The sequence below is a fragment of the Phalacrocorax aristotelis genome, chromosome 20, assembly GCF_949628215.1.
Source record: "Phalacrocorax aristotelis chromosome 20, bGulAri2.1, whole genome shotgun sequence".
In the NCBI taxonomy this organism is placed as follows: domain Eukaryota; kingdom Metazoa; phylum Chordata; class Aves; order Suliformes; family Phalacrocoracidae; genus Phalacrocorax; species Phalacrocorax aristotelis.
The window spans coordinates 6,582,146-6,602,890 of record NC_134295.1 but is presented as its reverse complement, the minus strand read 5'-3'; the positions used below and the strand labels follow the sequence as shown (position 1 = coordinate 6,602,890).

Genomic DNA, 20,745 nt, shown 5'->3' with positions numbered 1-20,745 from the left:
GGTAGGAGAGATGCAGCAACATGACAGAATGGAGCAGCTCCTTTGCAGATGTCCTGGAGTCTACCTCATCCATCTACCAAAGTACCTTTCACAAAGAAAAATTTTCAGAACGACCTTTTCCCTTTATATCTAGAATCTGTCTGTATTCAGAAATTGGAGAGTTTAATTTTAAAAAAAGAGAAAAAATCTCCAGCAAACCTCTTCAAGCTTTACGGACAGATTTTTCAGACACTGTTGTATTGTTTGCTAATGGGATATATATAATTTTCCAGCAGCTGTCGCATGTGGAGGGGAATGCCAGTTCTGAATAAATATAAGACTGGAAACAAATTCCCAGAAAGGCAGCTAACAAGGTCTGGAAAAGAAAATTGCCATGGAGATGAATGTAAAAGATGATGAAGGCAGACACAGTCACTATATAAACATGTGTGGCTATACCAAGGAGGAAGGGAAACTACTTTCTCTTAGTAGTAGCTGTAGGTTAGAAAACTAAACTATTCCATACCTGTCACGATAATTTTTAAGCAAAGGAAGAGGCTGCTAAACAACCACGTTGAATCCCTGTCAAATAGAGATGTTCCAGAGAGAAAAGGGTTGTGTGCTGCTTTGAAGGAGGCGAAGGATGCTCTCTGTACTTTCTAGTCTTGACGTGTGGTCCTGTGGTGCTGAGTGTAAATGAGGGTCTGGTTTTGGTCTGCTGTTAAAAACTATGAGATGCAGCAGATTGACGTGGTGGAGCATACTCCAGCTTGTTCTCAGCCAGCTTTGCATGAGCAGTGATAAAAACCTCATTTTCGTCTCTTGTAAAACACGTTTGCAAAATAAACCTGCAGTCTGGTCAAAATTCTGCTGAAGCTGATGGAAGCACTGCCTTAAAATGTATTATTTGTTCAAATTATTTCTTAGTTCTAGGTATTACAGCAAAAGAGATCTCGAGGTTAGACTTTGAGGAGGAATCCATGGTTTAGCATTAGCTCTCGAGTTGCTGGCGCTTGGTTGGTGGTAGGTGGCGATGCTGAATGCTAGAAACGGCTGAGAGCTGTGCCATGTTTCAGGATGCTGCTGGACTTGGTGCTCTCTGTAGAGAGGGCACAAGAAGGCCCTTGCTTAAAGAATTCAGAGCAGGTTCAAGGCTGGAGTTTAAGGACAAAGTGGCTTCTGTGGATTTGGCTTAAAGCCATTATGCAGCTTTTCTTCAATTTTGGACTTCGTGCTAAATTAATATCTAGAGTAAATAAGCAGATGGTTCCACTAAGCCCTTTTCAACAGGAATTCTAGTCTTACTGTCACCCTACTGCAGTTGGAAGTTACAAAGTAAAACAGTCTTGACTGTGATAGTTCAAAATCATTCCGTCTGCTAAGAAGATGGGAAATGTAGTTGTTTTATGTAAATATCCATAAGTGGTGGATCCAGATCCATCTTTCTCTATGCTTTCTATAACAAGGCAGCACTTTCTCGTGGCCTAAGCGAGGGCCAAGACGCACAGTACAGTGGAAGAGTCGAGCATCATGTGGGCAATCTAGGTAGGCTGTGACTTTTGGCCAGGAGGGATGTTGCCGTCACTCTAGGTTCATGTACGCTTCCAAATCATCAAAATAAAAATAAATAAAACCTTCAGCCTCTTCTGGGTGGAAGGAGGAGGGGGCACAGGACATACTGTTCCCTAAGCTGTGTGGTGCTGCTGTCATCAGTCAGTGTCCCATTCTGGAGGAACTGGGGGCAATGATCGGGGGACTGAGCTGCTGCAGATGCTCCGGCACCCAGGGGCCATTCATCACTTGATTAGTTCAGACTTTGCCTGGAGGCAGCAGCCATTAGACCTGGCTTAAACCTTTCTCTGGGGGCTTTACCACCTCACCTTGTTACACAGCCCATCAGTTCCCTTCAGCTTTAAAGGGAGGCAGAAGTGCTGTGTCTGTAAAGATGTGCTTCAGCACTTGGTGCTTCTGTGTGCCGTTATTTATCAGCATTACGTTGCAGTCTTACGTAGACACTCTGATCCCATTCATGTATCGTTATGCTAAATGCGAAGCTAGAAAACAAGTCTTTGCATAAGAGAATTTGCAATTTCTCATTACTTTCTTCCTCTTGAGGCTGCTTTGCATTTTGTTGTAATTTCTAGAGCCATGACTGCTGTAATTTTAGCGAGCTGTCAGTAATCTAAGCTTCAGTTTCCAGATCTTGTTTTCTTCTTGTTTCTGTGTCTTTTTGCTGCACTGTAGAAGAGCCTTTGTAGAAACTACAGAAAATAAATTTAAAAAGGCAGGTGGTCTCCAGAGGTGGCACGTGGGTGAGTTTGGTGCCAGCCAATGACACCTGACTCACTATAGTGTCTCACAGGTGTCTTGTAGCTAAAATCCTGAATATGGTGGTAAACCTTGTAAGCATCCTTTGGGACTTCAAAAGGTCACTCAATGTCTTCTGCATGTGACTGCCTCCTTTCCACCTCTTTTTCTAAAGATACCGTTTCTTCAAGAGCTTGAAAGGTTATCAGAGCAGGCTTGGATATGTCCCTTTTTCCTTCTTGACTAATGCTTAACAACAGTGTACCTGCAAAGAGAACGCACTGTGAACAGTGCCAGGCTATAAAGGCAGAGTCTATAGGAGAAAATAAGACAGTCATGAAGTTCTGTGTCTGGTCTGAAAGTGGTGGAGCTTCAGTCTGAACTCCAGCTGTCAATCAAGCTTAGCGTCTTCCCTTATGGGTATCTAAGACCAAGGGTGAGGTGACCCAATTGTGCGCCGCTTCCCAAAGGAAGCAACCTCTGCTCCTGGTGCGCTGGAAGAGCGGGAGGCTGAAATTCGAAGCGCCTTTCAACTTCTTGGTCTCAGTCTGCAGAATTTTGTGGGCTGAATGTTGTGAGAGCATGCCCCGTGGCTTTCCAGCCTAATCTGTCAATAAAGAGTCCAAGTTTAATGGAATTTAAGTGCATTGTTAGACTGACAAAGACATGAGTATATCTGTGCATGCAGTGATGGAAATGGTTGTTATTTATCTAGTAATAAATATAGGCTCTCGTGTTATCAACACATCTAACTCTGCACTGAGGAAAACCATTTCTGTAGCACTGATAGTGAAGCAGAAAGGGTTTAGAGGAAATTGTAATAAAGCTGTAGCAGACTTCTTTGGGGGATTTGCAATGCAGCATTAGTAAGCTTCAATTGCATTAGCCATTCTTTTGTTGTGTTGAATTACGTGTTTGTTTTCTCCTGAATAGAATAAATATAATCATGTTTGCTACCTTTTTTTTTGTATGACTGGAGCTAAATGCTACTTCCATAGTAAAAGTATTATAGTCAGTACTTCCATGTGCTCAGTTTTGGGTCCCTCGCTACAAGGAGGACATCGAGGTGCTGGAGCGTGTCCAGAGAAGGGCAGCGGGGCTGGGGCAGGGTCTGGAGCACAAGTGTGCTGGGGGGCGGCTGAGGGAGCTGGGGGGGGTTAGCCTGGAGAAGGGGAGGCTGAGGGGAGCCCTTCTCGCTCTCTGCAGCTGCCTGAGAGGGGCTGGAGTGAGGGGGGGGTGGGGGTTGGACTCTTCTCCCTAGTAACAAGTGATAGGGCAAGTGGAAATGGCTTCAAGCTGCACCAGGGGAGGTTTAGGTTGGATATTAGGAAAAACTTCTTCACCAAAAGAGTTGTCAGGCACTGGCACAGGCTGCCCAGAGAGGTGGTGGAGTCTCCATCCCTGGAGGTATTTAAAAGAAGGGTAGATGTGGTGCTTGAGGATATGGTTTAGTGGTGGCTTGGCAGTGAGAGGTTAGCGGTTGGACTTGATGATCTTAAGGGTCTTTTCCAACCTTAACGATTCTATGATTCTATGTAATAAAACACACCCGTTTCAGAGGTGCGGTCTCCTTTTTCAGTACAGACCATCACAGTTGATGGGGCTGTGCTCTTGCAGTCTTGCTTTTCTGAGCCATAAACAAACACATTTTTTCTGTCAGTTGACTTTCTTCTATTCAGTCATTTGCAGGGAGGGTGGGTTGCATTAAGCCCTTTCACTCTGTGGGGGGCCTTTCTCTTCCCAGGTGTAAGTAGTCTGCCAGATCTACCCGTAGGCAGTACCGTTCCAGTCACTGACATGTGTGTTGTACAGGAGGAAGAGCCTTTTTTCCTCAATAGCCTTTGAAGGTGACCCAGCCCTGGAGGGTCCCACAGCAACAAAGAGTGGGAAATTCTCGTGCCTCTGGGTTGTGGCTCTCCCAGCCTGGTGTGCAGAGGGAAGCGTGTGCTCTGGAATTCGTCCTTCGGTGCAGCCTGCGGCAGAGCAGCCTCCAGACTGTGTCACTGGGTATGTCTCTTCGGCAAGAGTTTAAAATTATCCAGGCATCTTCGGCTTTGAAGTTTAAACCTTATGTGTGACCTCGGTAACACTTGCAGTTGAAGCTATAATGTGACTTTAGCTGCATTAAGGTGAAGAGGGAAGACTAGCTTTCTGCTCCTAGCCGACTTGAGTGCTTTACAATTGCCTTTATGCACCATCTGCATTTTGCTCCTTCCTGCAGCAAGTGGCATGTAAACTTGTGCCTTCAGGCCGAGGTGGATTTTACTGTAAAAGTGAAAATCTAAATTCTGTTAGTGCCTTAAAAATAAATGATTTGTCTGCAAGATGAGCCATTTGCTTTTCTATATCTATGCATGTGGGTATATATGTACATAATGACCTGTCTATATATATTAAATGTAACAAACCATAGTCTGTAGTGGATGGGTATGTACATAAATAACTGCTAAATTTAATCAGAATTCCTCAGAGAACATCTCACCTGCTGAATTGCTCCACTGTGACAGCTTCAGAAATGCATGTGGACTAATGAACCACTTCTTTCATTAAAGTGACCATAATTAATCTAGCATAGAGATCCAAGAGAATTCAGACTAATGAAAGACTTGAAATAATTTTGAAACATTTCATAGGTTAAAGAAAACAGCAGAGAAATTAGATTGTCAGATCCCCTGTACAGCGTAAATTAGTCTGGCTTTGTCTGCAGTGGAGCTACATCGACTCGAATCAGCCAAAGATTTGGTTTACACTCTTTTAAAGATGAGCTGGGGAAATGTCACTTAAAAAATGGAGGGGGGAGGGGGGAAGAAAAAAAAAGAAAAGAATAAATTAAGAACTTTGCTATAAAGGTTCCTGGAAAAAAAAAAGTATTGATTTGGTTTTAGCCAGCAAATTTATCTGGGAGCAGGCGGTAATTAAAGTTGATGTCAATGACGGAAGTTTTGCTGCTGCATGGAAACACTTTCATCTTTCAATGGAATGTAAAAAAAAAAAAGGGGGGAAAAAAAGAGCAAGCAAGCTGTGAGTGATAAACTAATCAGATTTCCCTAGATTTCCCTTCCAGCACCAGCTTTTGGGTGGAGCAAAGGCAGGTATCACTATAACTGGAAGGCTTTGGGCGTGATTTGTTGCTCTTAGAGCTAAAGCTGAATTCTGTTGTTACAAGATCAGCGTAGCTCCATTGGGGGAAAACCAGGAGGTGGCGGAGGGTTCGAGGTCAAAAGTGCTATGCCCGAGTTACGGCAGGAGAGGGATTTGCCCTTAAGCTGCATCCAGGAACTAAGACTGAGGTGGAATCCGAATTGGAAGAGTTCTTTCATTTTCAGTACCACAGTCCTGAGCCAGTAACAGCGGGGTTTCCCCGAGCGGGTTGGCTTTGAGCAGATCTCTCGTATTCTGTCGTTTCCAATAACCACGAGCTGGTCTGGTGTCACCAGGTTCTCTGGAGTTTGTAGGGTCAGGGTATGTCTGAACTTGCCAAGAAGTTTCATTTCTAAAATAACCTGTCCTCTTAAGCAAGTATTCATTCCTTTTGGAAGAGGAGAGTATCGCTTCTCTCACAGAAAACAACTCTTCTTAAACCTGTCCCTGGAGTTAAGGTGGCCCATGAGCCTCACTATGAATCTTAAAAATGTGCCAGTGGTGGAAAGGACTTTGAAGCCCCTCTTCTGAGGTGATAAGTACTTCACTTGATGACAAGACATAGGCCTGACTGGTGGAAGTAGTTCATTTTCAGTGTTTATGGACTGCTTTTTCAGGGTGCTCCATAGCCAGGAGTCCCTAGGGATCTACATGTTGTAGAATCACAGAATGGTTTAGGTGGGAAGGGACCCTAGAGGCCATCCAGTCCAACCCCCCGCAGTGAGCAGGGACATCTTCAACTAGGCCAGGCTGCTCAGAGCCCTGTCTAACCTGACTTTGGATGCTTCCAGGGATGGGGCGTTGACCACCTCTCTGGGCAGTGTGGGCCAGGGTTTCACCACCCTCATTGTAAAACATTTTTTCCTTATATCCAGTCTAGCTCCACCCTCCTTTAGTTTAAAACCACCATCCCTCATCCTGTCACAACAGGCCTTGCAAAGAGGTTGACCCCATCCTTCCTATAGTCCCCCTTTAAGCACTGGAAGGCTGCAATAATGTCCCCCCACAGCCTCCTCTTCCCCAGGCTGAACAACCCAACTCTCGGCCTGTCCTCGCAGGAGAGGTGCTCCAGCCCTCAGAGCATTTTTGTGGCCCTAATGTCAACAGCCTGATGCTTGCAAAGGCCTGGGGCGATGGGGAAGCTGATCTCACTGCATTTTTTGAGCATCTTTTTCTGTGCTTCAGGAACAGACTTAAGATACAGGTGTGTTCTTTCCATCCCTACAGCGTTTAGCGAGGAACAATAACTGGATCTAATTATTCATTTTCCTTGTAAAAGTCCATTGTGATGGGGATGTCTCTTGCGACCGAAAAATGAGGTCTAGAGGTGCTTAAGTATACTTTGTTTAAGAGAGTAGGCATGCTGAAATAAGATGTTCGGAATGAATGGTACAGCTCTCGTGATAATTTGAGTAGAGGTTTGGATGAAAAGTTAAAATTACAGGTGAAGTGAATAATAATACACAGAATTACGAAGAGCTTCTGCAGTATGTCCCCTAGTTGTACTGAAAGGAAAATTCATCTCTGAATAGTCCGAATGCTTCAGTGTAATAAAGACTGAGGAAATGGGAGTCTCTGTGAAGGCTGATGCGGTAGAGCTGCAAAGCAGCGCCGCGGGTGCCGGGGCTTGGGATGGCGTCAGTTCTGTACCCTGAACGATTTTGGTTAAACCGAGCACCTACAGCCCCAAAACTAAGCAGTTTGTTTATGTTTTTCCCTTGTTCTGCTAAGGCTCCGGGAGTGCACGCTGTTCTTTTTAAATCTTCCATTAGCTGCGACTGTCGGGTAGCGTTAAGCTTCCTGTGACTGCTTTATCCTGCCATGGAAATGCTGCTGAAACCGCACCTCCTCCTGCTTGCCCAGCCTCGGTGACTGAAGTGGGTCTCGTTTGGGGTTAGTGTGAAAATACAGCCACAGCAGGAAAAGGCGAAGCTGTGCTCGGGGAAGGTCCAGTATCGGGTGAGTTCACCCGGAGTGTTGGAGACTCCAGGAGAACCCAGCCGCCCTATCTGGGTGTCTCCTGTGGTCCTGGGTCTGGAGCCTGCAACCTCCTGTGGTCCAGGAGAACCTGTCACCGGCTGGCCGATGTTATTGATTACTGGCAGGCGTGTAGCTACAGACGTGCATGTGCCAAGGGGAGGTAAAAAGAGAGATGAAATAAAGAGTTGCCTTATACTCTGCTGCTGAGAAACCCTAGCTGGGACCTGCGAAGCCTAGTGCACGGTGTGGTAGGAGCGGGGAGCTAAAGGCTGATCTCCAGTCCTTCTCCGTAAGAGCATGAACAGCGCAGCGGTGCTACAATTTTCTTGCAAGTGCTTATGCTTGGACATGCCTGTACAAATCAAGGCTTCACGGTCCCTTGACAGGCCCTACCCAAGACCAGTTGCCATTAAAGTCTTTATTCTAAAGTTATGAGGCTGGCAGAAAACGCAATGCTTTGGAATTCATAATAGCCCTCGTGCAGGGGGAAGAGCTGCAGGATCGCTGCGGGATTTGCAGTTAGCCAAGTGAAAGGCAGGAGGGTGTGCAGCGTATGCCGCGTGCAGGCTGGCAGCGCCCGTGCTTTCTTCCCCGACTGCTGGCCTCCCGCAAGGTGTGTCTCAGCTGTGCTTGGACAGGACCCGGGACGGCGGGAGGCGTTAATTCCAGCTATCTGTGAAGTACAGAGGCTTGGGATTGTACGTACTTGAGAAAGGGGAGGCGTGGAGACTGTCAGACTGAATCCAGCCCTCTGCGAGTCGCGTATCACTCGTGTCTGACACAAGCCGTTGCCGAGTCAAAGTCCCAAGAAGGTCTCAGAGGTGCCAGTTATTAAATATCCTCTCAGAAAAGTTTTTTGTGAATCTTAAAAGCTTAGAGCGCAATGCTCTGTTCTGAGCTAGTATTGGTGTGACCTTGGAGGTGTAACCTCCTCTCTCAGAGGCTCAGCTTGTTCTCTCTTTAAAGATAAACCAAACAATAATAATTTTTAAAAAAAAAAAAAAAAGCATCCCCAGTGGTGTTCTTTCGTCTTTTATCTGTTTGGGCTCACTGGAGCTGGTGTTTGACTACATCCTGATTCTGGACAGCATCAGGCCACATGTATGCCTTCAAGTTCATGCTTAAATCCATTATCTCGAAGTAACACACTTGATGTAATGTGATTTCAAGCAGAGTTTGTACCTTTAGTTGTGACCTTTGACTCCACGCTCTCCTATGGTTGGTTTGTGTAGCATCCGCACGAGGAATCGCTCGTCGTACTTGGGTTCGTTAGGAAGTACCGTGGTCATATTCATGCTGATCAAATTGCAGGGTGCTTAAAATTGGATCTTCTGTCTGTAAATAGCTCCTTCCGCTAGTCTAGTGCTTCTAGCTCACTTTCTGACATTTTATTGATCCTCCCCCCCTCTTTCTTTCTCTCCATGTGGAACCAAATTAAAGCAGGAATTGGGATTTGTAAATAGATGATGGTGCGTGAATGCAGATTAATCGGTGTCGTCCATGTACAGTAATGCTAATTGTGCCAAGGGAGGAATGGCTGAGTGAATGGTATAAATATTTAATGCCTGAATTCAGTGTGAAATACAAGAGCAAGAAAAGAAATAAAGAAAACAGTTTAGTGGAAAAAAACACACTTCACTGCTTTTCCTGAAAAGAGGAGTTTTGATACCATTAACCTTTCTGTATAATGCAGTGAAGGAATTGGAGGAGCTGCGTTTAACATGGAGTCTTCAGTTTCACTTAAGAAAAAAAATGCCCTAATGCTCTGGTTAAAAAACAAAATCGGAAAGTATTTGGGGTAAAATAAATTGATTAAGGGATGCATTTTTCACAGGGCATCTCAGCTTGGGGGCAGCGTTCAAGGTCGGGGGCCTGGGAAAGGGTGAGGGTTCCGAGTGCAATTCTGCAAATGCTGCGGGTCTTTCTGAACGAACAGGGGTAATGGACTCGCAACGGCCTGCTAGCAGGGGAAGCAGCTGGTCAAGGAGCACGTGGGGAGTTAGAGCCGAGTATCTGTGCTGTTTTGGTTTCTTCAGCAGGTTGGTTTGTTCTTCTGGAAGTTGGGATGGTCAGAAAGGTAGATAAATCTAGTACCTGGTACAGGAGAAGGGAGCCTACACATAGTGCATCAGGCTTCTTTCTGCAGCAGCTTAATCTGCTTGGAAATGGCACAAAGAGCCTGGCATGCTCCTCTTTAGCTCTCTTAAAACTTGCGATCGCAACGTGAATTCTCGTCTTCTGTGTATGCTGGGCCTCTCCCGAGGTGGTCCTTTCTGGGACTTGCATCCTGATCACACCTAAGTAAACAAACTGTTCCGTTGACCTCATTCAACGACAAAATGACCCAGCTGCCCCTAGAGCAGCGCTTTTCCTCTTTCAGAGAAGAGCTGAGATCAAACTGGTTGTTCACGTTCAAAGCCTTCTGCCTGTGTGGGAACAGGACAGAAGCTCGCTCCTCCCGTTGCCCTGGAGTATTTACCTGTGGCGATGGCAGTGGGGAGCCAGCCACCCGCTGCCCTTGGAGCTCCCCGCGCATGTGCTGGAGACATGGGTGCGATGTCCCGTACCCCAAAGGACCGCAATGTAGAAAGCTGAAGGCTGCTCTCTATCCCCTGTGCGTAGGATGAGCTTCAATTGAAAGAGAAGTTGGGACAAAAAAAAAATAAATTTTTGAAATCCTCACTGGCATAGGGTTTTCCTGGGGCTGTTAAATGCTTTTCAAATTATTACAGGAGTTCCCATGTTCCTTGAGCACTAATTTCTGTGCGCTGGTTGCTTGACACTGGTGTTGAAGACACTTGAAACTTGATCAGGTTTGTGCAGTATCCTATAGGGCCTGAAATGTTTGGCATCGTCTGACAGGTTCTTTTTCATGCAAAGTGTTCAGTGTGGTTCAAACATCGTCCTTTTGCTTTCAAGGACGTCTCGTGGGTAGAGCACAAGCCAAAGCATCCAAAAACGTGGTCCTTGTGGGACTTACTGAAGATGTGGGTGAAATGACATTCAGAGAAGGGCTGTTCTTGCAATTCTTGGTCACCAGGCCAGGGGGACGGAGGGAAGAGCCTGTTCCTCGCCCAACCTTCCCGGCCTCAGCCTCCTCTCTGGTCACCTCCACGCTCAAAAAGGCAAAGCTGTGGGAATTAAATTTTTGGGTGGAAGCTCAGTTTATCTCTTTCTCCAAGTGACTGCAGGCTTAAAAATGTGTACCGAATTCCCATCAGTGAGTAATGATTATTGATTTTACTTCAAAACCAGTTCTTACATTGCTACTTAGTCATTCCAAAGCCTTAGATTTTAGTTAACATGTTGCCATATTCAGGAAGCTGAATATTTAATCAAGTGATTCATATCTCCTGGTGATGGTGGCAAGGAAAGGGAGGAGGGGGGGAAATGGAAGTAGAGAGGCTTGAAAAGTTTTGTAAATTGCTAATAGACTTATTTAAAAAAAAAAAAAGCCTGGAATATTGAAAAATACAGTGGCAGAGGTCCAAAATAGAAGCCCTTCTATTTACATGACTCACTGGACTATTAGAAATTCAATCATTTATTGGGCTAATGGTAGGTGTTGAAAATTCAGAGCACATAATGTAGTACAAAAGTATGCTGGGGAATGTGGAAAGGAGTTTCAGCTTCTTTTAATTAGCTCTGTGCATTTCTAAGTCTCTGTGATGTAGCTCCTCCTTTTTCTTGAAGACAGCCAGGCAGCATTGGGTTTATAAAGAATAACGTGACCTTGAGAAGTTGGCGGTACAAACGTTGTGTGCTCCGTGTCACAGCGCAATCGGCATCCTCTCCAAGAGCTTGTCGCAGCCTTTATTGTCTGCTTTTTTTGTCTTAGGCTGTTGTCAGTCTGCCCGCAGGTTTAGCAGTGCTAATTGGTGCTGCCTGGCGTTATCCCCACGCACAGACAAGTCGGTGGGTAGCTCCTGCAGGAGACTTGGGGTGTTTCTCTGGTTTTCGTGATTGCTGTTGACTCTTGCCTGCTGAGCATCCTTCCCATTTCATTTGAGATTCATCAACAGCAGCCAGGGCATTTGTGTTCAAAGACCATGCAGCTGCTTCAGTTCAGCTGAGTTTATCTGTAATTAAATATTCCATTATCAATTAACCATTAATGTTCCCTAATGATTCTTTTAAACCTGTGGGAGCCTTATGGTGAAAAGCTAGTAGTTAACTGCAGGTGAGCATAGTGTTCTCCATTAAATGTGTAGCTGAAGCCATCAGAACATCTCTGCCCCCAACCCCTCCGTCCAGTGCTGGGCAATACACGTTTCAGAGGGGATGAGCCCTTCATCCCACAGCTGTCTGCTTGCAGATTCAGTGGTGCCAACTAGGGAAGAGGACTGGGAAGACCGGGATGCGTTTTCTGATTGTGTGAGGTGGCGTGCCTGCTGGCTGAATCCTGTGAGACAGGAGAAGGTGCAGCTTTGGGCTGAAAGTGCTGTTGTGGTTCAGCCCCAGCGGCAGCTCAGCCCCACGCAGCCGCTCGCTCACTCCCCCGCAGTGGGATGGGGAGAGAATCAGGAGAGGAAAAGTGAGAAAACTTGTGGGTTGGGATGAAGATGGTTTAATAGGTAAAGCTAAAGCCATGTGTGCAAGCAAAGCAAAGCAAACCAAAGCATTCACTCGCCCCTTCCCATGGGCAGGCAGGTGTTCAGCCACCCCCAGGAAAGCAGGGCTCCGTCATGTGCAACGGTGACTTGGGAAGACAAACGCCATCACTCCCAACATCCCCCCCCTTCCTTCTTCCCCCAGCTCTATATGCTGAGCATGACGCCATGTGGTGTGGGACATCCCTGGGGTCAGTTTGCATCAGCTGTCCTGGCTGTGCCCCGGCAGAGCAGGGGAGGCTGGAAAAGTCCTTGCCTAGTGCCTTCCCAGTGTAAGCACTGCTCAGCAGCAACTAAAACATCCCCGTGTTATCAATGCTATTCTCACACTAAATCCAAAACCCAGCACTGTACCAGCTACTAGGGAGAAAATTAACTCTATCCCAGTGGAAACCAGGACAAGCATGTTCCCACCTTCAGCACTGAAGGAAGAACGGTTGGGTTTTTTCTCCATTAGGTGTTCCACAAGCGTAGGTTTACAACTGCCGTGGGGCTGGGAAGAACAGTAGCGTTCAAAGGGTAAATATTCCTTTTCCGTTTTATAGCGATGTCCCTCCTTGAGGAGGCTCGGGGCTCAGCGCAGACCCAGAGCCTGAAGTTATATCTCTGCAAGCAATTAAAGCTAATCAAAAAGTAAGGCCTTTGTTTTCCTGACCTATTTCTATTAACTGGAATCAATTTAAACAAACCAACCAACCACAAGTCCAAAAACCACGCTTCCGCGTGTTGCGTGGTGTGTTTCCACGTGCTTGTCCCAGTGATCTCATCAGGATCCCTGACAAAGGTGCTCTGCTGCCGGGATGTTTTGATTTAGCCTGGGGTGTGCGAAAAAGGGAGCAGCTTCTTCCTCTTTGCCATCGCTGTCGGTGTGTCGTAGCCATCCCTTCAACGCAAAAATCTGAGTTGGGTGCCGAAGACCGGCAGGACCTGGGATCCAAAGTAGCTGCAAATAGCACAACCTGCAACTTGGCATTAACGATGAGCTGCTTAACTTCAGCAATAAAAGGGATAGGAAGATAAAAGGGAAAAAGGGAGTCTGTTAGACTGGAGCCCTAGAGAATACAGTCTTTTTGTGTGCTGAGAGTTTGAGCAGTGGTGTGTATGGAAATGAGGGCCTGATAGTGATTTCTTGGCTGATTTAGTCCTTTCAAAAAGCTGTCAATGTCTTAAGCAAATGACATATGGTGCTGATGAAAATTTCCATGCAGGAAATTCAGGGAACTGTTTTCCTTCACCCTAAATCTTCTGCATTTCTTCAGAGCAGTGCAAAGTGGGGGCAAAGCACTGTGGCTATGATTGATTATTTTTCCATACTCCTGCATTTGCCTTCAGAAATTATTTATGCTATTGCAAAGGTAGCAAGGAGTGCAATCCATTAATTTTTCTAATTGATTTTCAAAGTGTTAACTCTCTTGGCCAGTAGAGTTCTGGCATTTCATGTGTGTGGGATCCTTGGAAGTTAATAGTGGACTGTTCACATACCTAAACCAAAGCATGTGTGTAAGTAGATGACTGGTCTGCAGGCTGCTGAATCCGCTTCTCTAAAAGATACGCATCTTAAGAAAAAAAATGGGACAGGGGGATGGGAGAGTGAAATTCTGCAGGTTGACTTTATTGTTCTCTAGCTCTTATATCAGGCAATCGAATTACTTGGCTCTCCACAGTTATGAAAGTAAAATTTGGCTCTGCATACCTAAAGATTATTTATGAGAAGTTTGAGTATTGATTCAGAATGAATAATAAAATAGCCTTTGGGGTAAGAGTATTAAGTTTAAACGTGTTGTCATAACAACCAGCCATAGTAACTTTCTCAGAATTGGTTTTAGGCATCCTGTGTTTGATCTCAGCCCAAAATATGTTTGTTTGAACTTAGTTATTTGAAAAAGTTTAAAATTAAATTGGTTCAGCTGTCTTTGAGTTATCCAAGGATGGCAGAATGCCATGTAGAGTACGTTTTTATAACACCTTGTATTTCAAAAGGGTCTGCAAAATTGAGGTGAAAATGATCAATAGAGAAATGATCAGGAACAATCTTAAACAATTTTAGAGTGTAAAGAATGTTTCCAGTCGTGCTTCACAATTACGCAGAGTTCAGCCACAAGATAACGACGAGGTTTGGAGTCTGTACTGTAGGTGGCAGAGATGCATTAGTTATGCAGCATAATCATCCCCGCTCTTTCATCAGCGAGTAGGGCAGGGTTGCGTTGCGGTTCACCTACCACTGGTGAAGGCGCTGCCCAGCCCCATCCCGGCCTCCTCCTGTTTGCGTAGGAAAAGGTAAGTTCGCCTTCCCAGCTGTTAGTTGAGTGAAGGACTTTTAAAATATTTTCCGGGTGATCAGTTCTGGCATTGAAAATGTGTAGTAATAAAATCTGAAGTATCCTTTGGAATGGAATAGATTTCCAGGATCCTTTTACCTCCATCTAAAAAAGCATGGGTATTGGAATGCCAATAATTTTTAAAGAAGTGACAGGCTATGATTAAAAATTAAATGGGCTTTCATTAAGAGTAATAGGATTCCATAATCGCTTTTGTCATGGGTGCGTTGGTCCCCTTAGCATGGTTAATGTCACCATTACATACCTCGATTCAAGGGTGCTGTGGCTTAGATAAACATTGCTCTGGACTAAGACTCGACATAGCAGGTATGTGACAACTCGGCCAGGAATGATGATCTGGAGTTTAATAAAGCAAACGGCATAATAATTTAAAAAAAAAAAAAAAGGTTAAAGAAGTATGAAGGGAACAGTTGCCGAAGGACTCCTAATGGACTGTGGAGCTTTCCACCTCATGTTTGATGGCTGCAATCTTCTTCAGGTTGGGATACATCATAAATCATTGCTTCTTGCTGGCTATTTCCAGTAAAAGAAAATTGGTCTTGCAATCCTTTCTCTTCCATGGTTAAACTTTGTGTTTTTTTTTAAAGCAGGGTTAACAAACTATGAAGACGGGAACTGAATAAGCTTGAGAGCCAGGCTCATCTTGCACCCCTTAGGTGGAGCGTGTCCCCTGAGATGGCTGCATGTCATTTCTGTGTGATATCAGTTAGACACAAAAGGTGACAGAGCTTTGAGGCTCTGTTAGTCTGGGGAAACACGTGAAGCTCCTCTAGCTCAGAGCTCGTCTGTACCTTCGCTCGCTCTTTGTGGTGCAGGAGAGGGCTGGAGCCTTTAGGCTGTCCAGCGGGACCCGTTTCATTTGTCTGGTTCCACAGACATTGGGAGTCCCCAGCTCAGCCCCTCATACCCTGTGCCTTGGGAGGAAGGAATGGAGACCCCCGTAATTACAAATGTGTAACCATCAGGTGGGAAGGCAAGCAAAGGAACGCGTGCATAGAAACACCCGTGGGGTGCGTGGGGTACTCCTTCAAGCTTTCCTGTATTCACGTAGGAGGAGGGTTACCTGGAAGAACAGGTATTTGGAGTGTAATTCACAGTCAGAATAACATTTGGCTGTTATTGGTTGTTTTCTTGCAGGTTTACTGGAATGAATTTGCCTGCCCCTGTTATCAGCAGTAAAAACTGGCTGCGGCTTCACTTCACATCGGATGGCAACCACAGGCAGAAGGGGTTCAGTGCCCAGTATCAAGGTAAATGTTTACTGCCCGGTCTCGCTATTCACAGTGTGCGTTTAGCTAAACTTATTATTTTCCTGTGAATCTACAACTACCTGCATGATCCTTCTGTATCCTGTTAACGTTACCTGGGCACGTGGAGAGCTACAGCCGGCAACTGCTGGGAGTACAAACGCTCGTGAGCTACGGGAAGACGGGTTTGCAGTGCGTGCGTTGTGCGTCGGGGTTCCTTTACCTTTGGCCGTTCTGCCAGAGGCGCTGTGTGGGATGTGGCAGTCCAGGCGGGGTGCTGCCGGGCGAAGGGCGGTCTGGGGTCCCCCAGCAACTGTCTGTGCCTACACGGAGCCTCTTCTGAGCGAGGTGTAGCCTGTCCTGTGCTGAGTGCTCAGCTCACGGAGGGTGGATTTCAGGATTGGGATCTTAAGATGCTGTTGGGAGAGAGGAAATGCTTTAGCGCAGGAGAGGAACAGAGAAAAGATCCTGTTGTGTTCTGAGTTTTGTAGGCAACCGTGGCTAACGGCAGTTCGGTACGTCCTGTTTGGGACCAAATGGTCACCAAAGCAGGTGGGTTTGACTGGATTCCTTACAAGAGTTGTACACCGTTCTCTCCGAGGACTTTGAAGGACTTTGGGTGCAGTGGGGTAGCATTGCTTCCAGCAGCCAGCTCTGGAGGCGGGATCAGGGAGAGGGATAATGGAGCAGGGAAGGAGCAGGAGTGACATCCAGTTCCTCCTCCACCCTCCAGAGGTTTGTGTCAGGTGGTTCAGTAGCTTTCCTCCAAAGGAAGAAGCAGGACTTAGATGAGAAAACGTGCTGTAGCCCTAGAATAACAGGAGCAAAGTGAAAGGGAGAGGAGTTTCCTTTGATAAATCTGCAAACTTGCCCTGTTTGTTTAGCTTAGCAGTGTTCACGGCCTCAACATGGGCTTTGCTTTATGAATCACCATTGTTATTTCACTTCCCTTGCTTTCCTTTAACACAGAAATTACTTTAAATTATAAGAAAAAACCCTTTGTTTTTTCTGTATCACACAAATGACTGCATGCAGCTGATGGCTTTTGATATGACATTTTCCTTTGCTGTCATGATTGCTGCTTTCTATTAAAACACCTGTCTGAATCATCCTTTTTTCTTAAATAGAAAAGTAAAGATTAATGTTATAATTTCTTCTGATTAGGTAAATGTCAGGGGGTTCTAATCTAGCACACTCCTTGGAAACTGTTTTGTTAGACATAATGAACTGCGCTTTTGGGTATTGAGTGTTTAAAAGATGAACTTAAGAATATGCTCTTGAAATAGTGTTGGAGCAGGACCTCTGTCTAGCTGGTGAAGGGAATCTGACGCTCATTCTTCACACACTTGCTGTTTTTTCTGGAGTTTGTCTGGTTCTTTCCATCTGCTTGGGAAGATTTCAGTACTTAAGCAAAAACAGAACAAGAAAAAACCACACACACCCCCAGGTGTAGAGGCAGGATGTTTGCGGTCAGCAGAATTTGTGTCTGTAGAACGTTAAAGATGCCAATGCAGCTTCAGAAAAATCAGCATAGCCCTTCTCATAGGAGCAGAACCCTGTTTGAAAATAAATGTTTTAATGGAGATAAAAACATACATACAAAATAGGGTATATAACGCCATATAACAAAGAGCAACCAAAATGTGTTTTTCGGCAGGAGAGATGAAGCAGACCCCGGGGTTGTCCAAGAGAAGGAAGAGAGGGTTAGGATGAATCTAATTTGTTGTCTGTTTTCCAAAGACATGTATGTACATCATTTATTAACATCCTGTGGTCTCTGAGGCAGGATTTGGCTTTGCTGATCATCTATAAGAAAATAATTTCCCTTCCAGCTTGTTTAACATTGATCCTTAGTTTTTGCAGAACGCCTTCTTTGTGTGTTCCATTTCAGCTCTTTCTAATCCGTGCCCTAATTTGGAAATCTCTTTATGACTGTAAAAGCAAGGCTAGATATAATCAGCCTGTATACTGGTTAACTTTGCTGAATACAGTGAATTTGTTCCCTTCTGGGCAGAGTTAAAATATTTTTCCCTTTTATATAAGGTGAATCTTGTATTCTGGCAAATACCTTTTTCCCCACACCCTGTAAAAGCAAATCAAAGCGACTATAGAGAAATCAGTGCATTGATCTTTTTATCTTGCTCCGTCTCCTGCCTTCCCTCCCAAAGAGGTGCTGTGTACCTGCAGGTGCTAGGAAGACAAGCTAGAAGTGCCTTCCTCAGCCAGGTGTCCCCCGTCATCCCCTCCATCAGTGCAGCAATGAGGTGCTGTAAATGAGGCAATGAAAAAGCTGCTGAATTTAAAATGATGCTGAACAGACCTAAATAATGCTCTGGCTGGGGTAGTCCATCTCTCCATATATTTTATTACATAAGTTGGATCCTAAATTGCTTTTTAGCTGATTGTTACCAACACATAATTGCATCTTTTATTGATCTCCCCGCCCCATTCCCTTCCCTTCCTGTCCTCCACCCTCAGGTAGGCAGGTAGATGCGATAGATGTGGGGGAGTTCCAGCCCGTAGCAGAGCGCAGAACACCAGCAGAACATGTCGCCTTTAATAATGGTCTGATGAACTGTCTGTTGCACGCACTGCACCACATAAATGGCTTTTAAGGATACATGTATGGCTATAAATATACGCGCTTAATTTTTGACAGATCTGATAATCCTCGTCTTGGATCACACCTTTGAGCTGCAAAGGGGTGATGGCTTATGCCGTGCAACCTGCTGCGTCTCCTGGGTAATCCTGGGACAGAGGCAAAGAGGAAAATTCTGGTGCTTGTTGCAGGCTCTGATTCCTACTGAACCCTTGCTTAGGCCAGCTGACAGGGGCATAAACGAGGAATTTCAAAATGGTTGCATTTGAGGGTGTTTCTCTTCCCCTCCAATGCGAGTAAGAAACCCTGGAAGCGACCTGCCGTCCCATCCTCATATCCTAGTGTTGTGTTAATGGTAGGAGTCTGAGGAGTGGCTGGGGAGAGACCCTACCGTTGAGTCCCGAGGTTCAGACAGGGACCCCCTTGCTTCTTCAACTCCTTCTCCGAGAGGAGTCTAGGTATGGCTAAGCCCAGTCTTAGTCTCAGACTTGGTCAATGGTTTATTTTCGAAGGGTTGTAGAAGCAACCACTCATCAGAGTATTTGTTGTTAGTAACTAATCTGGCAGATGCCCAGGCCGGTCGGGTTCAATGAGAACAATCATGGCTAGATTAATGAATAGTGCAATTTATTAAAGCACAGATACACAGGTTCTCTGGATTACCGGGGATAAGATTGCTGGTTACAAGACACACCTAAATGCCAAAGGTACGAGTATGCTGCTAGGCTTCAAGTATGCTAAACAAAGATGAAGCGACTCTAATATGAAGCAAAGCAACGTTAGAGATTTAAAGTGACTCTCTAGAGGTTTCCAATCTTACCTAAAGGCGTCCCAGTGGCGGGGAAGGAGGCTCAGCCCGTCGCCTGCTCCCAGAAGTCAGAGCGGTACGTGATGGTATCTTCCCTAACATCCTCTTTCTCTTCAGACATTTTATACTATTTTTTACCTTTCAGGTGGAGCTTGAGTGACTCTAGTCGTACATACCTTTATTATGATTGGGGTAGAATTTCCTCGCTTTACTTCTAAAAGCGTAGACTAGAAGAAATTCAAAGCGCGTGCCCAGTGAGGGGTGGTCGCGCCTTAGAGGCGGGTAACTTTTGGGATGGAGGTGTGCTTTGGTATTGTAGTGATAATATAATGAGCAAAGTTGACCAAAAGCACAGCATTTTGTCAAAAGTATGACGGCCTGTTGGCCCAGGGTAGCAAATATGCAGCGCACCAGCTCCAGGGTACCACGAGTTCCCATTTATCACAGAGCCTGGCCGCGATGCCTCCGCACTGCTCCACCCCCCGGACAACTCCTCTTAGAGTCGGTACGCCAAGTTCTCCTGGCATTGCCGACATCTGTGGTCACTAGGGACCTTCCGTGGAATGGATTCCTCACATGTCAGCTGCACCCCACCCTGACAGCTTCTTCCATGCTGTACCTTTTCTAAAAACATAAGTTTAATTTCGAAGTCACCTCCAGCGATTATTCCACACCCAGATATCACTAAAACACCCCAGCAGGAGGAGAAGAGATTCAGGCAAGTCCGTGTTTAATAGCAATCCCCCAGGAAGGGGAACAGAGGTTCATGGAATAGATTTTTGCTGAAATGCTGTTTTCAAAATTAAAAATAAATAAATGTCTCCTTAAATTCTCATTTAGGACAACATGAAATGGTTTAAAAGAAACACCCCAGACTGCCTGCTTGGTGGAAAAGCTTTGTAATGTCATCTTTCAAATCTGACGGGACACTGAGTATTCCATTAGATCTATCAGATACATATGAGTAGCAAAACCCTCCAGAAAACAGAAGAATTTCTGTTCATCCAATTATCCTGACACAGTCCTTTGTAGTACTGTTCCACATTCAAATGTATAATCAAAATAGATTTTTATATACTGGATTTTTGAGGGCATAGAGTAGGAGTCTTGTTTATGTTTTTTTTTTAAGCAAGTGATATTGTATTCTGACTTCTAATCTAAATTGAGTAATTTGTAAAGCTTGACTTTCATCATTATGTCTCCATGTCACAAACAAAATGAAGGATTAAGAGGAGAGTATTATAGTGATCCCTCTTTCTCAATTATTGTTGAAAGAGACTCGATGCAATCAGGGGAGTGTATACTTCAGGGGTAATGTGGTTTAGTCCCTGTATTTTAGGACTGGTCCTTAGTAATGACTGTCTGGTTTCTGCTGCTTGTTTTCATTACTGTTGGGTGTTCTGGAGCTAGGTTTTCTATTAGTCACAGATTTGGAGTGGGGCTCTGTCTGTTAGCTGGGTTTGGGAAGACAGGCATGAATAAGGGCGGACCTTTGTTATTTAGTGTGTCCTTTTAAAAATTTGTAGTTGTGTGCAAGGCCCGGGTGGGTTGAAGTCGTGAACTCTCCGTACCGATTGCCTTCTGCTGGACTTTGGGACGTTCAGCAGCCCTGCGAAATCGATTGAAGCTGCTGTCGTTCAGCAGTCGGCGTGCCCTGACGAGAAGCGCTGACCCTCCCAGGGATGCATCACCCCGTCCATGGTGTCAGCATCAATCTGTGTGGGCAGGGCACAGG

General features: G+C 45.3%; 1 protein-coding gene across 2 annotated transcripts in view; it reads left to right on the top strand.

Annotated features, from left to right (window-relative positions):
- CSMD2 (CUB and Sushi multiple domains 2) overlaps window positions 1-20,745 on the top strand; it is a 351,736-nt gene that overhangs the window by 163,614 nt on the left and 167,377 nt on the right. For both annotated transcript variants that reach the window (XM_075115031.1, XM_075115030.1), the window contains exon 7: window positions 15,494-15,606. In XM_075115031.1, the coding sequence (XP_074971132.1) occupies window positions 15,494-15,606 (113 nt within the window). The remainder of the gene's footprint in view (window positions 1-15,493; window positions 15,607-20,745) is intronic.